The sequence below is a fragment of the Megascapheus bottae genome, chromosome 13 (assembly GCF_031878675.1).
Source record: "Megascapheus bottae isolate mThoBot1 chromosome 13, mThoBot2.hap1, whole genome shotgun sequence".
Taxonomy (NCBI): domain Eukaryota; kingdom Metazoa; phylum Chordata; class Mammalia; order Rodentia; family Geomyidae; genus Megascapheus; species Megascapheus bottae.
The window spans coordinates 21,510,644-21,537,780 of NC_143521.1; the positions used below are offsets into that span (position 1 = coordinate 21,510,644).

Here is a 27,137-nt window from a genome sequence, read left to right on the forward strand (position 1 = left end):
GAAAACAAGATGAGGGGAGGGGGTCAGGAGATGGAAATGGGGACAAAAACATGAGAAGTGGTATCAACGTTTATTAAGGAATGCACTTTCTATCTGGTGAATAAAATATAACTCTTCTATTAATTACAATAAAAAATTAAAAAATGAAAAAGAATCTCATTTACTAGCTTTGAACCATGATCTGAGATCTCACCTTCTTCAGTAACTAGTATTATTGTCATGAGCCATCAGACTCAGACTCAGTTCCCAACTTTTATATGAGATCATTGAAAAGCTATTCACAATATCAAATATTTACCCTGCTTTAACTCCATGTTTGTGCAGAACATCCTACTTTTTATTCATTCTACCATGTTCTGTTGTGAGGTTTGTGCACATATGATTCACCCACTAGTGCTCACTTTGCTTTTCCATGTGTCTCCATCCTCGGTATCCTTCCTTTTCTAAAGCACCTGACAAGATGTTTCTCCCAGTCCCAAATAAAATCATTCTTAATGGAATTCAAGTAGGTTGTTCTCATTCTTACCTGAGCTTCTGAGAGTAGATACATGGGCTCAATTGTTACTTTTCCTCACTCCAATTGACACATACACATCAATACCCACATTTTATAAGACAAGACACAGTAGCAGCTCCTTCCCCACTATACTGTAAAACTCAGTAAGTGTGTGGTCTAATCGAATGATGACATTTGTTCTAAATCTCAAACTTCATACATGCAAGTTTAATATTCTTGTTCCTTACATGGAAAAAAATAATCATTTCCTTCAAGTTTAGTAACACTATAACTCACTATGATTTGCAATGCTTGAAATCATATTTGAATTGAATAATTTGCATAGGAAATGGGTAAATAAAACCACAACTATATCACCAAGCCCACATTTAAAGAAGAACTTCACAATCACGAAGGTCCAATGCAAAGATACTGGTTGTCCTCTTTTGTGTGAAATCAACCAGGCAAGCTCCCAGGAAACATTCTCAATAGTTAGATATGAATTTATTTTACAAAATGATAATTTAGGAAGCATGAGGTATTATGAGAAAGTAAAACCCCACAGAGTTGGGGGAGGGAAAGTGGGAGAAAAACATAGGAAGGGGTATCAATGTTCTGGAAGTACCCACTACCTGACGAATATAACTGCAACCTCTCCATATGTCACCCCAATAACAAAATATAATTTTAAGAAAGAACTAATTTGGTGCATTGTAGATATTTTAAACTCCATTACATAAGCTCTAATTAATTTTCATCATATCATGCAATATATGCTGAAAAAGGCTATTACCCATTTTATATTAGAAAACATTATGAAACTTCAAATAAACTACATATGCTCCTATGTAAAAAGTGAACCATTGACCAAAAAGCATCATACTCATTACCTGACTTATGGAATTGTGACCTATTTGTACAATGAATTAATAATAGCAATAAAAATGCAAGAAGAAACATTTTAAAGCTGTGTGCTGGTGACTTAAGCCTATAATCCTAGGTATTTCAGAGGTGAAAACTGGGAAATAATTACTAAAAGTCACCCTGTGCAGAAAAGTTCATGAACAAACCAAAAGTCAGGTTTGAGGTGTGGCTCACATGGTAGAGGACCAACAAGGTATGTAAGCATGAGAGAGTGAAAATTGCAAGAACTGCCAAAAATTTATATTATATATGAATGTATGTTTATATATGTGCTCATAAATGTGTGAATATATGTATGTGGCACAGTAAATACAAATATATACAAACCATCAACAGAATAAATGGATTGGTAGGGATGGGTGCCAATATTAAAGGGTGCCAATATTAATCACTTCATTGTACTCATAAACTGCTTTGTTGAATGACAACTGTGCACAACTGCTTCAAGGTAGTAAAGATATTGACATAATAAATGATCACAAAAGTCACTATCCACAGGTTCTATAAAGGTGAGATGAAGTGTCACAGTGAGATGAAGATCACAATGAGTACTTCAAGTTTTCAATCAGCCTGAGTTTAGAAACTTCCTGTGTGAAAAGTAAACTATTACAAAAACCATAAACTATTTCAGATAATTGAAAAGCAAAGGTATACACAGAAGATGGAAAGATAATACAAAAGGTATTTCTGGTTTGTAAGTGTTACAAAAACTTTGTATGTTCAGAAAGAATTTGTTTTTTTGAGAAGTGTGAGATTACTATTAAAATGATATTACATCTGTACAACTACTTGATAATACAAATTTAATGATATTACAATAAAATAAAAATCACCAAAGTTTTCCCTGTCATTGCTTACTTTTCACTGCAAATTTAGTGAAGATATTGTACATACCACAAAGATTATCAACGTTTAATGATCATTTCCACTCACAGAATACTGACAAGAGGGTATTGAAAAGTTGGCATTGTCATTTTTTACATGTTATCTGACTTCATTTCTATGTGATGGAATAGGCTTATACTTGGTGCTGCTTGTGTTATTATTTTAAGAAAAGACGAGGTCCCATAAAGGCTGAGTCCAAATATCCTGCCCTATCAGCCAAATGGGCTTTGGTTTATTTAGAAAATCAGTGAAGAAAAAAACATAGAGAGGAAAGGAAAAGTAGACAGTCTGATATATTCCTACAGGAAAATATGGAGACAGAATCCTTAAAGGACAGGATAGAATCCTTTAAGTGAACCTTCCTTGGTTAGTAGAAAATGTGGGTTATAAGAACCAAATCTTAATGAAGTAATTTGGGAGAAAAGAAGTCCCAAGTAAATCTCTCTACTTCCCTCTCACAAAAAATTAACAGTTAATTTCAAAACTAAGTAGAACAGGAAAGTATAGACATGTAAAATAACATAATTGTGTAGACCCACACATTAGAATTTTTATGAGTATTGCAAGAGAGTTATTAACTGACCATAATTTCTGAAATATTTCGATTTGCTATTGAAAAGGCCACTTATGGGACCGAGAATGTAGTTTAATGGTAGAGTGCTTATCTAGCAGGCATGAAGCTCTGGGTTCGCTTCCTCAGTACCACATAAACAGAGGGAAGGAAGTGTGGCACTGTGACTCAAGGGATACAGTAAAAGAAGCTCAGGGACAGTGCTATGGCCCAGAGTTCAAGCCCCATGTCTGGCAAAAGTTCCCTTACCTTAGATATCAATTGTTGTGAACTATCATGGTTGTGAACCAAACTCTGGGCCTCGGCACTGTCCCAGAGCTCTTCAGCTCAAGGCTAGCGCTCTACCACTTGAGCCACAGCACTACTTCCGGTTTTCTGATGGTTAACTGGAGATAAGAGTCTTACGGATTTTCATGCCCAGGGCTGGCTTTGAACCATGGCTTTGAACCGCAGTCTACAGATCTCAGTCTCCTGAGTAGCTGGGATTACAACCGTGAGTCACCTCACTGGTGCCCAGCAGATGAGCATTTAACTATGCAATTTCTGAACCCTTTAGAATTCTAACGTGCTATAAATAAAACTTGAATCAGACAATAGTAAGTTTTCATTTTCTAAAAATGTTACATGGACATTTGATGGCCAGAATTCAGATATCACAGGACCCATCACAAGATTTTACAAGTGAATCCAGAATGATATATCTTCTTGGTATGACTGGAGAGTCCATAGGGAAATGGTCTCTGGAAAATGATAGTTACACTGGAAATAAGTGTATGAGATTTTTTTTTTTTTTGCCAGTCCTGGGCTTAAGCTCAGGGCCTGAGCACTGTCCTTGGATTTTTCTCAAGGCTAGATCTCTACCACTTGAGCCTCAGCACCACTTTCGGTTTTTTTGTATGTATGTGGTACCAAGAAATTGAACCCAGGTCTTCGTGCATGCTAGGCAAGCACTTTAACCACTAGGCCAAACTCCCGGCCCAAGTGTATGAGATTTAATTAGCAAAAAACTTCAGCTGGGTGCCAGTGGCTCATGCCTGTAATCCTAGCTAGTCAGGAGGCTGAGATCTGAGCATAGCAATTCTAAGCCAGACTGAGCAGAAAATTCTGTTACACTCTTACCTCCAATTAACTACTAAAGGACCTGTCAGTGGAGATGTGGCTTATGAGCAAAATATTCAGGGATAGTGCCCAGGCTGAGTTCAAGCCGCAGGACCAGAACAAAAATGAAGAAGGAAGGGAGGAGGGAAGGAAGGGAGGAGTGAAGGAAGGAAGAAAGGAAGGAAGGAAGGAAGGAAGGAAGGAAGGAAGGAAGGAAGGAAGGAAGGAAGGAAGGAAGGAAGAGAGGGAAGGGAGGACGGAGCAGGGGAGGAGAAGGGGGCCAATGGGGTTGGGGAAACAAAATTTCAAAAATAATCTAACTGGGGCCAGGAGTTTGGCCTAGTGGTAGAGCGCTTGCTTAGCATGCACAAAGACCAGGGTTCAATTCCTTGGTACCACATACATATAAAAAAGCTGGAAGTGGTGCTGAGGCTCAATGGCAGACCTCTAGCCTTGAGAAAGTCCAAGGACAGTGCTCAGACCCTGAGCTCAAGCCCAAGACTGGCAAAATAATCACCATCATCATCATCATCGTCATCATCATCTTCATCATTCTTCTAACTGCTCTATGCTTGCATTCTAATCTTACAATGCAAAAAATAAAGACTATCTGTTGCCATTTTTTTTATGTGTGGGAGTATTCACCACAAGTCAAATTCAAGTGTCTTTGGGTCAAGTGTGATTATCTCTCAGGGAAAATTTCAGATCTCCCAGATTATTTTTCCTAAGCTGTAGATTGTGTTCCTTACACGCTATACCAATCTTTTTACCAACTACAGAGCTATTAGAAATTTTTATGAAAACTAATGTCTATATTACATACATTTCCACACTTGTTTAATGACCACATAAGCCACTTATTGTAAGGTTCTGCTAAGTCGTGGACACAGTCATACTTAGTGTGTTGTTTTGAAACTATAGGATTTTTTGCCAAATATTTAATGAGTGGCAATACTTATATGCCACTTTCTCTATCATGATAGATTTGAGAATTGGGAGTTTTCTGGATTTCATTTGTACAAATATTGAACTTCCTTACATTAAAGGTGAGCAAGTCATGGAATTAAGTTATGAAGTAAAGAGTAAGTTCAATTCTCTTTTAATAGTTTTCCACCTCTAAAATTCAAGTACATGTTTTTGTTTTACTAAATTGATATTCTCAATCTACTAATATTAGCAATAGCGTTTATATTAAGCAATTCCAAGAATTCAGTCATACTCTTGAATAACTGAGTTTACTTAAAGGATTAAAGGTCAGTGGAATAGCTTACTGAAGTCTGGGAACTAAACTATAAGACTAGTACACTGGCTAGATGAAGTTTGAATGAAAATGTACATCCTATTTCTGAATTTATAGGTGTAATTTTACTACTTTGGAGGAAAATGTATATTTAACTATTTAGTTAAAAATGCCAGATGAGATAAAGAAGGCCACTCATATTAATAAGAATCCATCTAGATGACATACAATTGTTAACATATAAGGATACTGTGCTAATTAAAAAGCACGATCTCAAAACAATCAAAATGGGAAACTGGAATGCCCCTTTATCACCTGACCAAAAGATACCAAAAACAAACCTCAAATTAAGTGATACTATAGACCAAGTGGACTTGATAATCATCTGTGACTACTTCACCAGAGGCTGCATATCTTCAGAGCAGAAAATGGAATCCTGCCCCAAACATTTGTAGTACATAAAGTAAGCATTACCAAATATTAAAAAAAAAAAAAAAATATATATATATATATATATATATCAGGGTGCCTTGCGGAGATATGGCGGGGATGGTGTGAATGCCAGCATAGTCACAAGGGAAATGGGAGAGGTGATGGCGATCAGAGGTTCCCTTTGGTTTTAGTTCCCTCCCGCCAAGCCTTGCCATGTGAGTGTGTGGATCTGGGCTGGCGTCTGGCTGTGTGTGGCACGGAGTGCTGACATTGGACTTTTCTGGAAACATGATCCCTAAGGTACTGCGGGCTGCGGAGAAGGCCGAGTCCGCAGGGCGACTGCTGTGGCCACACTATGTGCTGGACTGGGCCTGGCTCCGCCGGAGCCCGGGAGAACTGTGCGGCCAAAGGGTGTCCTCACACTGGCCCGGAAAACCATCTGGTCGCAGGCACAGGGGCCCGGGAAAGCTAAGGAAGGTGGCGGCAAGCAGGGGCCGGTGCTCAGAAGTGAGAGACAGGATTCCGCCGTGTCACCTGCCCAGAAAGTGAAAGAAGCTGGGAGAGATTCTGTGGAATTCTGATTGGAATCAGCATCACAGGTAGCTTGTTATACGCGATTTTCAAAGAACTTTTTTCTTCATCCAGTCCTAATAAGATATATGGGGAAGCTCTAGAAAAATGCAGAATACATCCTGAGGTGGTCAATGTGTTCGGTAAGCCCTTGAGAGGCTACGGGGAAATGTCCAGCATGTCAGTTTTATTGAATATGTTAAAGATGGGCTGAGACACATGCGTTTGAAGTTCTACATTGAGGGTTCTGAGCTAGGGAAGCAAGGAACAGTGCACGTGGAAGTGAAAGAGAACCCAGAGAGTGGCAAATATGAATTCCAATATATATTTGTGGAAACAGAATCCTTTCCTAGAAGAACAATTATCATTGAAGATAATCGGTCTCAAGACAGTTAAAAGGATCAACAAGTAGGCTGCTTTTTTGAAGGATGTGGAGGGTGCAGATGCACAGCTGTGTTCACAACCCTTCTAGAATCCGCTCAGAACAAGTATATTCCTCAAAAAGTGAATGGGGGAAGATAGTTGATGTGCTTAGACAAACCAAATTAGAGATTTTCTTGTGAGAAATCATGAAACAGTATATTTCACATTTTTTGTCAATCATGATAATATTTCTACTCTGCTTTCATGATGTGAATTTTTTACTGAAGATTTTATACAATGTAAATAAAAGATGTGAGTATTTTAAAAATACATATATATATATATATCTGCATTCTATCAAACGATAAAAGAAAGAAACTAGAACTCAACACCAGACCACAGAAAACATTGAAAACAGTCCAAAAGAATCAACAAATGATAATTGGAAGACTATTGACCAAATAGGAAGAAATTCAAAAATTTCTAAAATACAATGGAAATGAGAACATAGCCTGTAAGAATCTAGAGAAACAAATGGTATTGCTAAAAGAAAAGTTTATTGCTATGATGCCAACATTAAACACACATACTTACACACACACATACACACACACCTTAATTAGTAAGTCCCAATATTGTATAAAGAGAATACACTTGTAATTGTTGAATTATTTGTGAGGAAAACCATGAGAGAATAAAGAATATCAAAATACATAGTATTTGTGTATCAAAACAATATTTTGAAACTTACTAATAATATGTATAAAAGGTAAAGGAATGATGGGGAAATAGAGTTAATTTTATTAATGCAATATAGTATGTATATGAGTACCATGCATTTTGAAACTCATTTGAAGTATTAATATATACTACCAATAAGTGAATGACAGGAAAATAAATTGTATAACAAGGCTTATTTGTGAAAGGAAAGAGAGTGGACTGAGTGAAAAGGCGAATATAAGGTGAAAGGTTTTATGCATAGAATAGAATAAAACCTGTTGGGATTCTGGGAAAAATGGAAGGAGATCAATAAAAATCAATTTAAAAGTTCAATAAGAAGATCAATAAAAAAGAGTAAATCTGGACATTGAACATGGTAAGGTAATACGGCTGTGTTAAGGAAGTCTGTACAAGAAACAAATGCTAATAAACAACAAATAAGAAAAAAACTGAAGTAAAATAATAAGTAAATCATAAATATCTAGGATTAGTTATATTTAAAAAGGAAGATATCATAATGATCAACAGTATCTGGATAAATATTCAACATTATTCAACATAAACGAAATAAAACATAAAAGAATACAGAGAGAGAGGCTATTTTGCCCCAATGATAATGAGTATAATCAAAAAGACTGACATAAGAAATGCTGATATGGATGTAGAGTAAGAAAGATTCATATAGCCTACTGAATGAATGTAATTAGTCATCCATTATGGAAACCAGCACGGACATTGTTTCAGATGCTGACTGGAGCCCCCATAGGGTTGGTTTCCCACCACAGCCAACTGAGTCTATGTATTTTTAGTATCACACTGCTTTTCTAATTACCAGTCATGCTTTAAATGGAATGAGATGATTTTCCATAATAATGGCATATTTCACAGTGTTTAGACATTTCGTTTTTACAACTTAGACTCAGTATGTGATGAGATACACACTTGCGATCAAGAAAACTATAGATAGGTGTATGTAAGTAGGTAGGTAGGTAGGTAGATAGATAGGCATAGATATGATATATTTCAGTTCTAGATGGTATTACAAATAAATAAAATCTCAGAATGAATTAGTATTTAAGTGCATTTACAGTGAATGAAAATTCACAAATTAACAAAAGAAATGTAGAGCAGGATGCTGGTGGTTCATACGGGTAATCTTCACTACTCAGGAGGTTGAGATCTGCAGATCAAGATTCAAAGCCAGCTCAGGCAGGAAAATCAGTAAGACCTTTATCTCCAATTAACTACCAAAAAGCCAGAAATAGAGCTGTGGCTCAAAGGGGTACAGTACCAGCCTTGATCAAGAAAGTTTAGGGTCATCACCCAGATTCTGAATTCAAGCCCAAGGACTGGCAAAAAGAAGAAAGGAAAGGAGAAAGAGAGGGAAGGAAGAAGGGAAGAAAGAAGGAAGTGAAAGAAATATACAAATACAAAATTTTCTTATAATCACATGATTTGAGTAAATGGAACTAATTTGGTTTAATAAAAGTTGTTGCAGCCTGACACCAGTGGCTCATGCGTATTATCCTAACTATAGGAAGGCTGAGATCTGAGGGTGGCAGTCTGAAGCCAGCCCAGGCTGCAAAGTCCATGCGGCTCTTATCTCCAATTAACTACCAGAAAACCAGAAGTGGCACTGTGGCTCAAAGTGCTAGTGCACTAGCACTGAGCAAAAGAGCTCAGGGACACCATCCAGGCCCCAAGTTCAAGCCTTATGATGAACCAAAAAAAAAATTAAATTGTCTATTCTGGTGAATATGAATATGCAATCAAAAATTTTAAATTAAATTTGAATCATGACATCCAAGAAATATTTACTCAAGCATCTTATTATGTGACCTGTAGTTCTATACAAAGAAGACAGAGGCATAGAACTTTTGGATTGAACCCTGCCCTTAGCACCACTCTCAAGTCATGCAAGATCAAGGCTGAATGATACCACTTTACAAAGCAAAGGGGAAAAAAATGAAATGTACTCTTTATCTGACTTATATAACTGTAACCTCTGTGTACATCACCTCGATGATAAAAATAAACAAACACATTTAAAAAAACTAACCTTTTATGGAATGCTAGATATGGACAAAATATCTCAAGGACAGTGCCCATACTCTGAATTCAAGTTCCAGGACCAACACACACACACAAATGGTAGAACTGGAAAGTACCAATAAAAAAATCCATCTAACAAAAGGCTATATAGTATGACGCTAAATGAAAGGATCTCTAGGATATAGAAACATAAGCCATATAACGAATGATTATTGTTCTTAAGGTACTATGTTATCTCTCATCTCTTTTGCTGTCCCTTGGTTATCTCATATTGTTACAATATCTCACTTTGTTACCTGATATATCAGATATATTTGTATTTGGTTATTTGAAATTTGGATAGGGAAGGGGAGAAAACAAGATGAGGGGAGGGGTTGGGGGGAGGGAAATGGGGACCACCCAAGACATGTGAAAGGGTATCAATGTATGGGAATTAATGCACCATCTATCTGGCAAATATCATGTAACCCTTCTATTAATTACAATAAAAATATATGAAAAAAAATCCATCTACACCTGAATTATTCCTGTATTTTCTTTTGTTGAGCTTCTAACTACAAATTCAATTTATATAATTAATAAATAGAGGAATTTAAGTTTTCTGTAAGCCTTAATAATTTGGAATTTCACCAGAAATAAATCCATTTCATCCAAGTTATCAAAATTGTCTTCAGCATAAAATTGTCTTTAGCATCCCATTTTTATTCTTCTGAGGTCTCTAGAAGTCAGTAAAATGATTTTTAATGTTAAATTTGCTAAGATTTATTTTGTGTTGTAAAATCTCATTGAATGCTTTGTGTATATACATCAGAAAATGCTTTCTGCTGATATTGGTATATTTTTTTGTAAGTGTTAGATTGATTAACAATGTTGATGATACCATCTATTGCCTTGATGATAATTTTCTATGTAATTCTCCTGCTAATGACAAAGAAGTCTTCAAATCTCAATAGATAAAAAATAAATAAAATGGTTGGTTAACACATGAATAAAATTCTCAATAAACATTAGCTTTAAAAAAATAACCTTTTATAACCCTGAGTTTGTTTACCTGAGGCACATATGATCCAGCAAATAATATTATTTATTCAATTTGAAATACACGGGTTACATTTTAACTTCATGTTTGAGTCATTCTTACACAAAAGACATAGAGAAGACATCAGTGTAAAAGAAGCACTGCATTCTACCAAGATGTCTATGAAATGGCTTTCTTTTCTTCTAATGGTATCATGCATATGTTACTTTAGCTCTAGACGTTGTGGGAAAGTGCTGGTAACACCCATGGAATACAGCCACTGGATCAATGTCAAGATAATTCTGTATGAACTTGTGCAGCGAGGCCATGAGGTGACAGTCCTTCTCCCATCTGCTTCGATTTTTGTTGATCCCAACTAATCACCTACTATTAAATTTGAGATTTACACTACATTTTTGAGTAAGAATGAGTTGGAAGATCTTATATATGAACTTTCACAAGACCCATTTTGGACATATTATTCAAATTTGCAAGGCCTCTTCAGGACTTATTCTGATACCATGGAACAACTGATACCATGGAACTGATACCATGGAACAACTGATACCATGGAATAATTGGTTTTGAACAAGGAAGTTATAACAAAACTACAAAAGTCAGAGTTTGATATCATTCTTGCAGATGCCTTTGCTTGCTGTGGAGAGCTGCTAGCTGAGCTACTAAGGCTTCCTTTTGTGTACACGCTCCCCTTCTTTCCTGGCTACACATATGAGAGGTACAGCAGGGGCTTCCAGTACCTCCTTCCTATGTGCCTTTAGTCATGTCTGAAGTAATTGATCTGAAGTAATTGACATTCATGGAAAGGGTGAAAAACGTGGTTTCTCTGTTTTATTCTGACTTTTGTTTTGAAGTATTCACTGTGGAGAGATGGGATCAGTTTTGCAGTGAAGTTCTAGGTAAGCTATATCTTTTTACTGCTTAATCCTCATCATCAAATCCCTTTGAAAGTAAGCTATGTATGTAATATAAAACAAGAAGATGGGGGGCAGGGGTACGGCCAAGTGGTGGAGTGTTTGCCTAACATGCACGAAGCTCTGGGTTCAATTCCTTGGTACCACATACACAGAAAAAGTCAGAAGTGGTGCTGTGGCTTAAGTGGTAGAATTTTAGCATTGAGAAAGTTCAAGGACAGTGCTCAGGCCCTGAGGCTTGACCCCCGGGCTGGCAAAAACAAATCAAAAGATGGAAATATTATGAAATGAAAAATGAAGATGTCAGATTCATCTCAAAAGTCATATGGAAAGCGAATTCTATGGAGCTAGTGAGTGCCCTGTGTTCATCACTTGTTCCAAATATTTCAGGAAATAATGACACTAGTTACTAAACTACTGACTGTTTCTCAGGGAAGTTACAAATGCGTTTTACTGTACTTTCATTGCACTATTAGATTTTACTATAAAAGGTATCTTTCCATAACCAAAGATAGGAGCTAAAACTAAGAGTGAATACAAATCTATATTTTAAGAATTTATGATTTCCAATTGTGGTTTTCACACACACACACACATATAATTAATTATTAGTATTAATGTCCTACTATCCTCTAACTTCTGCACCTATCAGCAGAAATTTATAGATACAAAAGTTGTAGCACTTCATTGGAGAATGACAAATCATAGAAAATGCTCATTAAACTTTAGAAACTCATCTGAGTTTCCCTGGGGAAAGTTGTCTCTGAAAGTACAGTAGGATAAATTCTGGGAGTTAAAAAAATTCTCAATTTTTATTTTGTACTTTTCTGGTTTTGAGAAAATATGATATGTATTATATAATATTGTTGTAAATGTAGGTGTATTTCTTTTGGCAAAAGACAGTAAATATTTTGCCTGCATTATCCCAATTCATTTCAGGAAAGTCACATACTGCAGGACAGATACAATAAACTTATTACCCATCCTTTCATTTTCTTTGCTTTGTTCAGGAAGACCTACCACATTATATGAGACAATGGGGAAAGCTGATATACGGCTCATTCAAACCTACTGGGATATTGAATTCTCTCACCCACTCTTACCAAATTTTAAATTTGTGGGAGGACTCCACTGCAAACTTGCCAAACCTCTGCCTAAGGTAAATCTGCTCCTGTTAGCTATATTGCTTTGCTCTGAATATTTGTTGTAAATGACAATGGCTGAGTGTCTCCATCATTGAGAGAAATCAATTGGTTTCCTACTGATAGTGGATTCAGACACTCTACACCATCACAGCTCTCTATGTGAAGGCAAAAGAGAAAGGTGTCTGGGATTCTTTGAGAATATAGTCAGTTAATTCCGAGGCTTCTTTATACAGTTCATACAAAAGAAAGAGTCATTCATTGAAAGAATATTTATCAAATAATAATAATGTATCAGAGGTAAATGTAGGATAGGCTGAGACATAGTCTCTGAACAACACAAATTTCATTCTACTTAGAGAATATAATAAGTGATAAATATTCCATTAAAGGTGCCACAGAAAACATGTCAAGGAAATCTCTATCAGAGGTCACAGAAAATTCTTGATCAATGAGTAGGACCTGAACAGTATGCCAGATTAAGTGAAGGAATAAGCTGAAAGGAAGACAATGAACAAATGCAGAAATACAAGGGCAATTCCAACTCTAAATTAAGTTTAGCAGGAAGAGGATCAATAAAGAAGCAGATGATCCATTGATCCAAACTCATAACAATTTTCTGGCTCAAACTTGGAACTAGCATCATCTGCCTCTTTTTCTTTTGGTTGTGGGGCTTTAACTCAGGGCCTGCGCACTGTATCTGAACCTCTTTGTGTTCAGGGATAGCACTTTGAGCCACAGCATCACTTCCTGCTTTTGAGTGGTTAATTGGAGATAAGTGTTTCACGAGGACATTTCTGCTCAGGCTAGCTTCGATGTAGCTAGGATTATAGACATGAGCCACTGATACCCAGTGTCATTTACCTCTTTTTTTAGGCTCAGTTTTTATTTGTAATTATCTATTTTTTAACATAACTTTCTTCTTATAAATTCCTACATTTTGTTATCCAATTAACCTACCAATATCTTTAAATGGTAAGGTAAATACTTAAAATAGTCTTTTTTTCTTTTCTTTCCTTTTCTTTTCTTTTTTTGCCAATCCTGAGGCTTGAACTTAGGGAGGGCCTAAGCACTGTCTTTGGGCTTCCTCAAGGCTAGGGCTCAACTATTTGAGCCACAGCACCACTTCTGGCTTTTTCTATGTGTGTGGTACCCTGGATCTGAACCTGGGATTTTGTGCATGCTAGGCAAGCATTTTACCACTAGACCAAACTTCCAACTCCTCTTTTTCTTTTCTTTTCTTTACTCTTTTTCTTTTCTTTTTCTTTTGGTTGTGATGCTTATGGGTCTTGAACTCTGGGCCTAGACACTGTCCCTGAGCTCTTTTGCTCAAAGCTAGTGCTCTACCACTTTGAGCCACAGTGCTACTTCTGGTTTTCTGGTGGTTCACTGGAGATCAGAATCTCATGGACTTTGGTTTCCAAGCTTGCTTTGAGCCACATCTCAGCCTCCTGGGTAGTTAGAATAACAAGCATGAGCCATCTGGGCCAGGCAATAGTAATTTTTTAAATAAAACATTTGATCATATGATACACATAACTATTCCATGGAAATGTGAATCAGATGATAAAGAGTTTGGTCAGAAGTTTGAGTTGATTTTACATAGTCATATGCAGCCTGATAAAGAAAACTCCTAGAAAAATGATGCGTGTAATTTTCAGTTTGTATCATCTAGTAACCCAGAAATCTATGTAAGACAGTATAGTAGAGAGAAGCCATATGTTTGTTATAGACATAAAGAGAAATTTGTCCAAACTAGCAAACTGATCTAACATGTTAGGAAGACTATTAGACACTTTAGACAACACTTGTGAAAAAACATGTGCTGTCTCTAGTGCTATTACCATTTTTTCTCAAAAACATACAGGTAAACTATGCATTCATGACATTTGTAGGCAAAAAAATTATTTCCTAAGGAAAACACAATGAATAGTTTCAAATTCATTCAGGAAAAAAAACATTTTTTCTGCAAATTGTGTGGAAATTCTTACACAGGGATATTAAAATTTTAAAGAAGTGCAAAACCAAAGATCCATCCTGTTGCAGATAAAAGTCCATGGATCCTAGTGTGGAAAATCATTCTTGGCATGAATAAGTTTCTTTTGTTAGAGACTGTACATGTGAAGCCTTTGAAAGGCCTCTACCTCTTAGACTTAGAACTGAGTGTCATCTCCATGTTTCTTCCCATCACATATAGTTGACACTGGTGATGTCAACTATGAAGAAATATTCTTTACAATTACGCTGACTTGATAAAGAATGTGACATTGCCAATACATCTTTGATAAAGTGCACTTATTTGTATTACACTGCATTCACTTGAAAAAAAAGTAAGGAATCAAAACCATATCATTCTCTATATATTATTTCATTAACAGGATTTTATTAAATTTGTTTCAATAAAAATGACTTTGTAAAATTGTTTTGTTAAACATAATAAACCATATATCCTTAGTTTAAGTTCATAATGAGATGCAAAATAATAAAAAATATAATATCACTACATTTCTAGGAAGAAGAATGTACAAATATTGAAAATTGCTACATGTCACATATGTACATTTGGTTAAATAAATAAGGAACAGGATGGATGTCTATACTTCTGAACCAAGGAAACCCTACATGAATTATGAGAAAATATAAGATAAAGTTTTATATAATTTTTCTACTATATTTATTAATACTTTTCTGTTTTCTTACAAGCATTTTTTAAGATTTGGCTTATGAAAGAATATTGCACTTAACAAATGAGCAGTCCATGACACCAATTAATTGACAAAAAAATGTTTTCTTACAAAATAGGAGTAGAGAGTTAAGCAGGAACATAAGGTACAAAATGCAACTAGTCATCAAAGCCATACAAATATCTGGATGCATTAAAATTCTGGGAATAGTGGAATAGTTTTAATCAAGATATATTCCCATCCATTCTACTTTATGCTTTTAAATCTTTTGGTTTTGTTTTTTCTGATTATTTGTTTTAGGCAAAGAGATAAGATTAACTAGACCATGATGGTCTCTCTTTTTACACATAGGGAGAAAATAATAAAATGGAATGAGAGAAAAAAAATGAGTTTACAAATTGACAAAATATGTAGAACCTTTAGCCTCTTCTATCATTCTTTTATGGTTGACTGAATTTATGATATATTACTGAATTTGAGATATGTACAATTATTCTTAGTTATGATGACATAATCTTTTTTATATTGTAATTAGTAAAAGGGTTACATGATATTTGCCAGATAGAAGGTGCATTAATTCACATACATTGATACCCTTTCACATGTCTTGGTACCCGTTTCCCTCCCCCCCACACACCCCCCACCCGTTTTGGTTTTCCCCCCTTCCCTATCAAATTTCAAATATCCAAATACAAATAACTTCAATATATCAGATAACAAAGTGAGATACTATACCAATATGAGATAACCAAGGGACAGCAAAGGAGATGAGAGACAACATAGTACATTAAGGACAACAATCATTCATTATATGGCTTTTGTTTCACTATCCTGGAGGTCCTTTCAATTAGCTTCACATTATATATCCTTATGTATCAAGATTTTGCTCTATTGCAAATCTCTGCTAGTAGAGCCCAAGGTTTCTACTGATTATGACGAATGAGGGAAACCATTGAGCCTAAGTTCCTTTGAGTCTGGCTTACTTCACTTAATATGATTTTTTCTAGGTCTTTCCATTTCCTAACAAATGGGGCAATGTCATTCTTTCTGACAGCAGCATAGAATTCCATTGTGTACAAATACCACAACTTGTTGATCCACTCATCAACTGAAGGACATCTAGGTTGGTTCCATATCTTTGCTATGGTGAATAGTGCTGCAATGAACATTGTTGTGCTAGTGGGTTTAGTATGTCCTTGTTTCTGGGTGGTTGGGTAAATGCCAAGTAGTGGAATTGCTGGGTCATAGGGGAGTTCTATGTTTAGCCTTTTGAGGCACTGCCACACTGCTTTCCATAGTGGTTGAACGAGTTTGCACTCCCACCAACAGTGTAGTAGTGATCCCTCCTGGCCACATCCCCTCCAGCATCTGTTGTCATTCGTTTTCCTGATCCTGGCCATTCTAGCTGGAGTGAGGTGGAAGCTTAGAGTTGTTTTGATTTGCATTCTTTTATGACCAGAGATGTTGAGCATTTCTTCGTGTGTCTATAGGCCATTTTTGTTTCTTCTTCAGAGAAGACTCTCTTTAAGTCTTTGGCCCATTTTTTAATGGGATGGTTGTTACTTTGGAGGTTAGTTTTGGAGTGATTCAATTTTTTGAGTTGTTGATATATTTTAGATATAAGGCCTTTGTCCGTTGTTTGGTTGGTGAAGATCTTCTCCCACTCTGTAGGCTTCCTGATTAGTTTACTAGCTAATGATGACATAATCTTTTAAATTGATTTTGAGTGAAAATTACATCAGATATGTCTCAAACATTCCAAGTCTTCTCAGGAGCTTCTTACCATGGGAATGAATGACTTCATAGGTAGACAAGTTCTCCACTAGAAACATATAAAAGACTGGTCCAAATGCTGGGTATGGTAGCTCATGACTGTAATCCTAGCTATTGAGGAGGCTGAGATCTGAGGATCACAGTTCAAAGCCATTCTGGGCATTAAAGATTTTGAGACTCTTATCTCCAATTAACCACTAGAAAAGCTGAAGTGGTAGTATGGCTCAAGGGTGCCAAAGACCTCAAGGCCCAGGGGTAGGGATGTAGCCTTAAGCTGAAGAGCTCAGGGACAGCGCCCAAGCTCCACGACCAACCAAAAAAATCAATCAATCAAGATCAGGGCCCAGCCCCACTAGTGAGTAAAAGATTTCCATGGAACATAGTGAGGCAGTGGTTGAAAGTTCCCTAAGCCCATTAGAACTCATTTGATTTGAATATTCATTTTATAACATGGTTTAGGGACAAAAATATCACATGTAAATAAGCCAAGAAATGCCTTTACATAAATCTGTATAATTCTAATATCATGAAAAGGGGGCTGTTATGGAAAAGAACAATATTAATAAGAATATTGCATAAAAAAATCCAGTTCCATTTTTTAAATGTCATTGATTCTGTGGGGGGGGGGGGGAGGCATACTAGAGCTTGAACTCTGGTCCTTGTGCCCTTGATGGACTCTTTTGTTCAAAGCTGGTATTCTTTTTTTTCATATTTTTATTGTGATTAATAGAGGGTTACAATATATTCACCAGATAAAAGGTGCATAACTTCACAAACATTGATACCCTTTCTCAGATCTTGGTCCGCATTTCCCTCCCACCCTTGGCCCGCTTATCTTGATTTTCCCCCCTTCCCTGTCCAATTACAAATAACCAATTAAGCATATATAAAATATATCAGATAACAAGGTAGAAAATTGTAACAATATGAGATAACCAAGGGGGTGGCAAAAGAGATGAGAGATAACAGTACATTAAGGACAACAATCACTCATTATGTGGCTTTTGTTTCCTTATCCTGGAGTTCCTTACATTTAGTGTGGTACTATTTGGCCTAATATCTCTAGATTTTGTTCTACTGTAAATCTCTGCTAGGAGAGCCTGAGGTTTCTTCTGATTATGACAAATGAGGGAGACTATTGGGCCTATGTTCCTTTGAGTCTGGCTTACTTCACTTAATATGATTTTTTCTAAGTCTTTCCATTTCCTTACAAATGGGGCAATGTCATTCTTTCTGACAGCAGCATAGAATTCCATTGTGTATAAATACCACATCTTGTTGATCCACTCATCAACTGAGGGTCATCAAGGTTGGTTCCATATTTTTGCTATGGTAAATAGTGCTGCAATGAACATCATTGTGCTAGTGGATATAGTTTGCCCTTGTTTCTGGACAATTGGGTAAATGCCAAGTAGTTGAATTGCTGGGTCATAGGGGAACTCTATGTTTAGTCTTTTGAGGAACTGCCATACTGCTTTCCACAGTGGTTGAATCAGTTTGCACTCCCACCAACAATGTACTAGTGATCCCTCCTGGCCACATCCCCTCCAGCATCTGTTATTAGTTTTCTTGGTCCTGGCAATTCTAACTGCAGTGAGGTGGAGAATGTCTGGTTGGATCAAAAAAAAAAATCAAAGCTGGGATTCTACCATTTGAGCCACATCTCCACTTCCAGCTTCTTGCTTTTTATCTAGAATTCAGAATCTCAAAAATTATGTTGCTCATCCTGGCTTTGAAAAAGGATTTGAGCACTGAACCAGGATCTTCAGACCTTACCCTGTGGAGTAGCTAAGATTGTCATCTCCAGTTATTAAAAGACACTATCGTGTCGTTATAATTTGGAAATTCTCCCAAATTATCAAATGAAAAATATAGGATTCCAAAGCATTGAAAATATAAATGTAATACATGTCAATCACTTTATCCTCAATGGTTGTAATAACTGAAGTAAGACATTAATAGCTCCAAAATAAAATAATTCTTTAGATATCATGTCTGGAATCATTTTGTGTGGTTCTAATAATTAGAACTGAAGCCAAGTTAAAAACTAATACTAGTCTCCAACTCAAAGAATGACATTAACAACCAATAAATTATTAGTTAAAACTCTAGGAAAATTAATTTCTACATTCATTGCCCTTTATCACTGTATGAAACTTTACTTTCCTTCCAGACACAAGGACATAAAAACATTTATACATATTTATATAGATATGCATAAGAATATATTTATGATTTATATTCGTACTAATATGGACAATAGAGTCAATGTTTAAAATCCCATTACTCTAATAATTCTGGTAATATTTGATTTTTATGCCTTTAGAGGTTTTCTTCTAGGTTTTTTTTTTTATGCCTATTCTGGCTTGTCATAGGATATGGGAGGTGTTCCTGACCTTTTGAACTAAAGGTTAGCACTCTACCACTTTGTGCCACAGCTTCAAACAAGATTGGGAGTGGGTAATTGGAAATAAGAGTCTTATGGACTTTGTTGCCCAGTCTTGCATCAAACCGCAATCCTCAGATCTCAGCCTCCTGTGTAGCTAGGATTTCAGTTATCAGTCACCTGTGCCTAATTGCCTATAGAGTTTTCAAATGCTCTTTTTAAAATGATTGTGTGTGTGTGTGTGTGTGTTGTTGCTCTTTTGTAATCAGACCAAAATACTTTTGTCACAGGAAATGGAAGACTTTGTCTAGAGCTCTGGAGATGATGGTGTTGTGGTGTATTCTCTGGGGTCAATGGTCAGTAACATGACAGAAGAGAGGGCCAATACAATCGCATCAGCACTAGCACAGATTTCACAAAAGGTGAGAGATCAGTGCCCCCTTCTAAACACTAAAACATTTGAGTACAGAAGTCAATTGTTGGGTTGACTGTAGTTGGATAGCCCATACCTAGCAAACACAAAGCTCTGAACTCAAACCTAGTACTGCTAAAAAGCTTAAATTGTCACAATTGTTACAATGGTGCTAATGCATTTTACGACACATATATTCTACTGCCGAGTCACATCATCAGTCTTCTTCCAATATTTTACTTTTTAAATATAATTTTATTATTTTAGGGTGTTATACAGCCAAGTTATAATTTCATAAGTCAGAAAGTAAGTACAGTTCTTTTTGGATAATGTCACTCAGTTTCCACTAGATAGTTGAACATAAAGTCTAGCATCTTGCCTTGGCCATTTTCTAGATTATGATCCACACACATATTTTAGGCTTTCCACTATACATCTGGGTGTGAATCTGTGTTTCTGCTTAATTGGAAGTCTCATCCATTACATAAGAACTTTGACTTTTCAGTCAAAAATATATTTTTTTCTATAACAACAGGTTGCATGGAAATTTGATGGCAAGAAACCAGACACCTTGGGATCTAACATTTTGTTGTACAAATGGATTCCCCAGAATGACCTACTTGGTAAGAGTCTAGAAAATAAACAGAGAAATGTATGAGAAACATCTAGGTGGGAAGGTAATAGTTCAACAGGAAACAAGGTCACTGATTATTTATTATGAGAAAATTTTAAATGAAAATGTATATATTTTCTGATACTAAGTAAAAGAGTAAACTTACAAACATCCTCATTTTTGTATGTAATTATGCTCTCTATGGAAAGAATAGAAAGGTCTTTATTATAATATTATACTCTAATACAGAGGTCCTTATTATGATCTCTCCCAGAATTGTAGGGGCAGTTCTTTGATTGTCTCTCTATCTCATTTTCTTAAAGCTTCCTTATTATTCACCTGTTGCATCTCAGCCACTAATGAAAAATGATAGCTTCTCTTATATTACCAGAGACCGTGCTTTCCATTGAACCTAATCCCTAAACATAGTCAAGAAGTGTCATCGCTATTCCTGATGACATATAGTCTGTGTTTTCTGTTATTTCTGCACCACCACAGTGTCACCTCCTTCCTGGGACACCTTTGTTGGTATCAGAATCAATGGTGTTATTATGTCTGTATCAGAAAATGCTCACAATGACCCCCAAATCATTTTGGTTTTGTTGTTGTTGTTGTTGTTTTCATATATTTTTATTGTAATTAATAGAAGGGTTACATTATATTCGCTAGATAGAAGGTGCATTACTTCACATACATTGATACCCTTTCTCATGTCTTGGTCGCCATTTCCCTCAACCCCACCCCCACTCCTCATCTTGTTTTCCCCTTTTCCCTATCCAATTTCAAATAACCAAATACAAATATATCCCATATATCGGATAACAAAGTGAAATACTGTAACAATATGAGATAACCAATGGACAGCAAAAGAGATGAGAGATAACATAGTACATTAAGGACAACAATCACTCATTATATGGCTTTTATATCTATATTCCAGAGGTCCTTTCATTACTGTCATACTGTAGGGCCTTATGTATCTAGGTTTTGCTCTATTGCAAATCTCTGCTAGGAGAGCCCAAGGTTTCTACTGATTATGACAAATGAGGGAAACCATTGAGCCTATGTTCCTTTGAGTCCGGCTTAACATGAATTTTTCTAAGTCTTTCCATTTCCTTACAAATGGGGCAATGTCATTCTTTCTGACAGCAGCATAGAATTTGATTGTGTACAAATACCACGTCTTGTTGATCCACTCATCAACTGAGGGACATCTAGGTTGGTTCCATATCTTTGCTATGGTAAATAGTGCTGCAATGAACATCATTGTGCTAGTGAATTTAGTATGTCCTTGTTTCTGGATGATTGGGTAAATGCCAAGTAGTGGAATTGCTGGGTCATAGGGAAGCTCTATGCTTAGTCTTTTGAGGGACTGCCATATTGCTTTCTATAGTGGTTGAATGCATTTGCACTCCCACCAACAATGTACTAGTGATCCCTCCTGGCCACATCCCCTCCAGCATTTGTTGTTAATCATTTTCTTGATCCTGACCATTCTAACTGGAGTGAGGTGGAAGCTTAGAGTTGTTTTGATTTGCATTTTTTTTATGACCAGAGATGTCTAGCATTTCTTCATCTGTTTATAGGCACTTTTTATTTCTTCTTCAAAGAAGACTTTTAGTCTTTGGCCCATTTTTTAATGGGATGGTTGTTTCTTGGAGATTAATTTTGGGGTGACTCAATTTTTTGAGCTGTTGATATACTTTTAGACATGAAAACTTTGTCCATTATATGGTTAGTGAAGATCTTCTCACATTCTCCAAGCTTCCTAATTAATTTACTAGCTATATCATTTGCTATACAAAAGCTCTGCAGTTTAATGCAGTCCCACTTATCCAGCCTTTCTCTGACTTGTTGGGATTCTTGGTCTTATTAAGAAAGTTTGGCCTGTGCAAAGAGGCCTAGTGTATCTCCTATTCCTTCTTGTAAAGTTTTTAGTGAGTTAGCTTTTACCTCGAGGTCTTTGATCCATTTGGAGTTAATTCTAGTGCAAGGTGACAAAGAAGTATCCAACTTTAGTTTTCTGCCTGTGCTTAACCAGTTCTGCAAGCCCCACTTGTTGAAGAGGCTGTCTTTCTTCCATTCTATTTTTTTGGCTCCCTTGTCAAAAATTAGGTGGCTATAGGTCTGTGGTTTAATATCTGTGTCTTCTGTTCTATTCCACTGGTCTTCAGGCCTATTCTTGTGCCAGTACCAAGCTCTTTTGATTCTGTAATACACTATAAAGTCTGGTATTGAAATTCCTCCTGCACTGTTCCCAATCGTTTTTTTAAGAAGCAGCACAAGCTGCCTCTTTTCAAAAACTGTTACTTTCATTTTCCTGCTCATGCCAATTTTCTTTACATCATTCAACTCTCACCTCACACAATATTTCTACTATGAAGGCTACTTGTAATTCTCCAGTGGATTTAAGGGCTTCTTATAAGATTCAAAGCAATTTCAATGCAATGTCATGGCCATAATGATTTACAGAACACTATCTCCTGTCAAAACTTCTAATACTCATTTCTCCCTTGGCTTGTAAGATCTCTAATAACTAATTTTGATGAAATACCCCCAATCATAGGTCATCCAAAAACGAAGGCTTTCATAACCCATGGTGGAACTAATGGCATCTACGAGGCAATCTACCACGGGATCCCCATGGTGGGCATTCCTCTGTTTGGGGATCAGCCTGATAACATTGTTCACATGGTGGCCAAAGGAGCAGCTGTTAGAGTGAACTTTCACACCATGACCAAGTCAGACCTTCTCAATGCCTTGGAGGCAGTTATTTATGACCCTTCGTAAGTAGAATTATATTCATAATACATTCCATATATTGTATATATTATAGAACTAGATTCATTATAAAGGAATTCTTGCCATCCATGTATATGAATTTCACCCTTTGGGGAAGGAGGTTTATTTTGAAAACAGTTTTGAACATTGCTATCTGCGAAATCTGCTTTTATTTTCAACAAGAAAGTCAATTTTGTAATTGCCAAGGATACCATAGATTACTTGGAGAATCAGTGCAATAATACCTAAGTGTACTAAAAAAGTTAGAGGCATATATCTATTGTAAAGGACACTCCTTTTTAAATGTGACTTTAAATAAAAATTTTGCCTCATATAAAAAATATGAAGGACAGGAACATAAGTGAAGATATTTTAATGTTATACCTAAAATTTTTGAAACTACAAATAAGTTTTTTGCTTAAAATATTCATTTATTAACAATTTTTACAGACTTAAATAATGATTCACACTTAGGATAAAATGTATAGAACCTTGCTGGGCACCCGTGGCCATGTCTGTAATCCTTGTGACTCAGAAGGCTGACCTATGAGCAGCTCAGTTCAAAAACAGCCCAAGGAAGGAAAGCCCATGAGACTCTGATCCGCAATTACCCACCAGAAACCCAGAAGTGGGAGTTTTGATCAAAGTGGAAGAGCACTTACCTGAGCACAAAATATCAGCAATAGCACCCAGGCCCTAAGTTAAAGCCCCAGGACTGACAAGCACACATACACACACACACACACACACACACACAAACACAGACACACATGCACACACATGCACACACACACATGTATATATATGAAAATTATTTATTTCAGAAAACATATTATAATTTGAGTGTAATAGAATACAAATATATTTCAATGATTTTTTATCACATAGAAAAGGTGACATGAAGCCGGTGTGGTGGCTCACTCCTGTAATGGTAGCTACTCAGGAGGCTGAGATCTGAGGATCAAGGTTCACAGCCAGCCTGGGCACAAAAGGACCTGAGACTCATATCTCGAATTAAATTCTAGAAAATGGGGAGTGGGGCTTGGCTCTCCCAGGCAGTGTTTAAGCCCTATGACCCACCTAAAAGAAAAAAAGAAAGAAAAAACAAAGAGAGAGAGAGAGACAGAGAGACAGACAGAGACAGAAAGACAGAGAGAGAGAAAGAGAGAGAGAGACAGAGAGACAGAGAGAGAGACAGAAATCAAGCAGGCAGGAGGGAAGGAAGGAAAGGTGATGTGGCTTTATGGTATTTCTCATGTTTAGGGTTGTTATACAGATATGGATGGAGAAGAAAAGTACCCTGACCATTGATATTTTCTATTTCCTGACCATTGACATTTATATGAAGTTCTCTATGATGAGATGAAATCAAGCTTAATGATACTGGAAGGAGGAATACTAAAGAAAAGGAAGACAGTAACTTATATCTTGAAGTTAGTGAGGGCCGGGACTTTGGCCTAGTGGTAGAGTGCTTGCCTAGCTAGCATGCAACAAGACACAGGTTCTATTCCTCAATACCACATACATAGAAGAAGCTGGAAGTGGTGCTGTGGCTCAAGTGGTATGGAAGAGCACAAGGACAATGCTCAGGCCCTGAGTTCAAGCCCAGGAATAACAAAAAAAAAAGGAAAGAAAGAAAAGAAAACAAAGTTAGGCAGTAGCTTGTAAGTATAGCAGGAAGATAGACAGTGGTGGCCTATAATCCTCAGTTCATAGCCAGCCAAGGCAATTAACCAACAAAGAGCCACAAGAGGAGCTGTGGATCAAGTGGTAGAGAACTACCACCTGAGTAAAAGAGTTCAGAGATAGTGTCTACACCCTGAGTTCAAGCCCCAGGATTGGGGGAAGGGGAGAGAAGTAAAGAGCAGAAAAGAGAAACATCAGATCAGAGATTAGACAAGAGTCCAGTTATAGGTGAAAATGATGCCAGCTCTGACCATGTAAAATTATTCTCGCTGGAATGTGGCGCAGTGGTAGAGTCTTAGCCTTGCATGCATGAAACCCTGAGTTCAATTCCTTGGTACTAAACAGAAAAAGCAGGAAGTAGTACAGTAGTTCAATTAGTAGAGTGGTAGCCTTGAACAAAAAAAGCTCAGGGACAGTTCCCAGGTCCTGAGTTCAAAGCCCAATTCTGGCAAAGGTATGAAAATAAAACTTATTCTTTCCAAGAAAAGAATTGTCTTCTTTTTCTGGTTGTCATGAAAGATAGATATTTTGATCACAGTAATGTTACAGTTTGAGGACCATCATTTAAAAATATTCTGGAAACAGTGAGGGGCTGTGGTGGGGATAGGGAAATGGGGAGCAAGACATAAGAAAGGGTATCAATGTATGTGAAGTAATGTACCGCCTATCTGGCGAATATAATGTAATCCTTCTATTAATTACAATAAAAAATATATGAAAAAAATATTCTGGAAACTGGTAGAAAATAAAAAGAGAAGGCATGAGAAAGATGGAAATATGACACTGATTAGGAGACAATTTAATCCTCAAAAAGTTTTTTAAATGCTTCAAGACAATTGTCCTCAACCTGCATTTCCACTGTTTCATTAGGTAAATGTAAAACCTGTCACAACCATTTCCTCTCATGGAAAAATATACTTTTCCCTTCTGGGAAAATTTTAAATGAAAAAATCACACCTTGCTTGTGAACAAAAGCAATATCTATGGGGAGTGAGGGGCATGGATGTTGGAAAGAACACATGTACGCATGCACTGAAACTGGAGCTGGAAACTCAGGGTCTTGCCCTCCTTCTCACCTAATCTTGTCACTAAAACTCTGTCCTTCATTTCCATCTTTTCTCTAGTTATTTGGAAATAGATCTCACAAACATTTGGCAGAAATGTGCTCATCAGCTATCAGCCTCTTAAGTAGTTAAGATTACAGAACATATTATATTCATTGGGAATGATACAATTTTGCATCAATCATATACATATACTTGTGAACAGTTTTCATTGAGTAGATATGCTTAGGCAAATTATCTTTCTCTTAATGTTGGTGTCTGTGTTTCTTTAGCTATAAAGAGAATGCAATGAGTTTATCAAGGACTCACCATGATCAGCCAGTGAAGCCTTTGGACCAAACTGTCTTCAGGGTGGAGTTTGTCATGAGACACAAAGGAGCCAAACACCTTCACCCAGCTGCCCTCAACCTCAACTTGTTCCAGTACCACTCTCTGGATGTGACTGGTTTCCTGCTCGCCTGCGTGGCAACTGTCATCTTCATCCTCATGAGATGTTGCCTCTTTTGTTGTCAAAAATTTACTAAAACTGGAAGAAAGACAAAAGGGAATGATTCCACAATGAAGGAGTTGTCATTTTCTACATTTAGTCTGTCAAGCCAAAGTTTGTCCTCAAGGCTTTCACTGCTTGCTTTTTGGTTTTGGTTTTGATGTGTTTCTGTGTGTGTGTGTGTGTGTGTGTGTGTGAATGATGTGCCTTGAACGCCGCCTGGGCATTGTCCCCGTGCTCTTCGTCTGGGCATTGTCCCTGTGCTCTTCGGCTCAAGGCTACCACCTTCCCTCTGGGCCTGGGCCTTGTCCCTCAAGACAACCTCCCTATCCCTGGGCCTGGGCATTATTCCTGAGATCTTAGGCTCAAGGCTACCTCCCCACACTTTAGCCAAGCCCCACTTCACTTCCCTTTTCTTGAGGTTCTTTTGTGCCTGGGCTAGCCTTGAACCTTAATTCTCAGGTTTTAGCCTCCTGAGTAGCTAGGATTACTGGTGTGAGCTACAGTGACTGGATCACTGCATGTTAAAACAGGCAAAATTTTCAGACTAAAGGCAAAGTAGTATTTGAGAAAGTAAAAATATATCCACATGTGGTGGGGTTGAAAGTTGTTAAAAGATAATCTGCCACAAAATTTACCAAACTTACTCACAAGAATCCCTGATAATTAGAAAGTACAGATTATAACAAGAAACTCATTCTTGCAAAGTATTTCTAATTTATGCAATTCTGAAATAACTTTTCAGGGGGCACAATATAGAATACACATTTCTAATAAAATAGAAACAATTTGTTTTGCCTATTCATTC

The 27,137-nt window shown here is 36.8% G+C and overlaps 1 protein-coding gene and 1 pseudogene across 1 annotated transcript; both read left to right on the forward strand.

Moving 5' to 3' along the window:
* Positions 1-5,934: 5,934 nt before the first annotated feature.
* Positions 5,935-6,612, forward strand: LOC150055672 (mitochondrial import inner membrane translocase subunit Tim21 pseudogene; annotated as a pseudogene).
* A 4,551-nt stretch (positions 6,613-11,163) lies between these two features.
* Positions 11,164-26,490, forward strand: LOC150055673 (UDP-glucuronosyltransferase 2B18-like). Its single transcript, XM_090343146.1, has 5 exons — positions 11,164-11,286; positions 12,312-12,460; positions 20,234-20,321; positions 22,878-23,097; positions 26,115-26,490. The coding sequence occupies exons 1-5, from the start codon at positions 11,187-11,189 to the stop codon at positions 26,488-26,490; spliced, it is 933 nt and encodes a 310-aa protein (XP_090199272.1). The 5' UTR covers positions 11,164-11,186.
* The last annotated feature ends 647 nt before the right edge of the window (positions 26,491-27,137 follow it).

What these genes read in the sequence shown, in the direction of transcription:
- LOC150055673 (XM_090343146.1), top strand. Translation starts at nt 11,187, where the DNA reads ATGGAAAGGGTGAAAAACGTGGTTTCTCTGTTTTATTCTGACTTTTGT. An exon ending in GTTTTGCAGTGAAGTTCTAG is followed by an intron (nt 11,287 to 12,311) that starts GTAAGCTATATC and finishes TGCTTTGTTCAG; the next exon opens with GAAGACCTACCACATTATAT. An exon ending in GCAGTTATTTATGACCCTTC is followed by an intron (nt 23,098 to 26,114) that starts GTAAGTAGAATT and finishes GTGTTTCTTTAG; the next exon opens with CTATAAAGAGAATGCAATGA.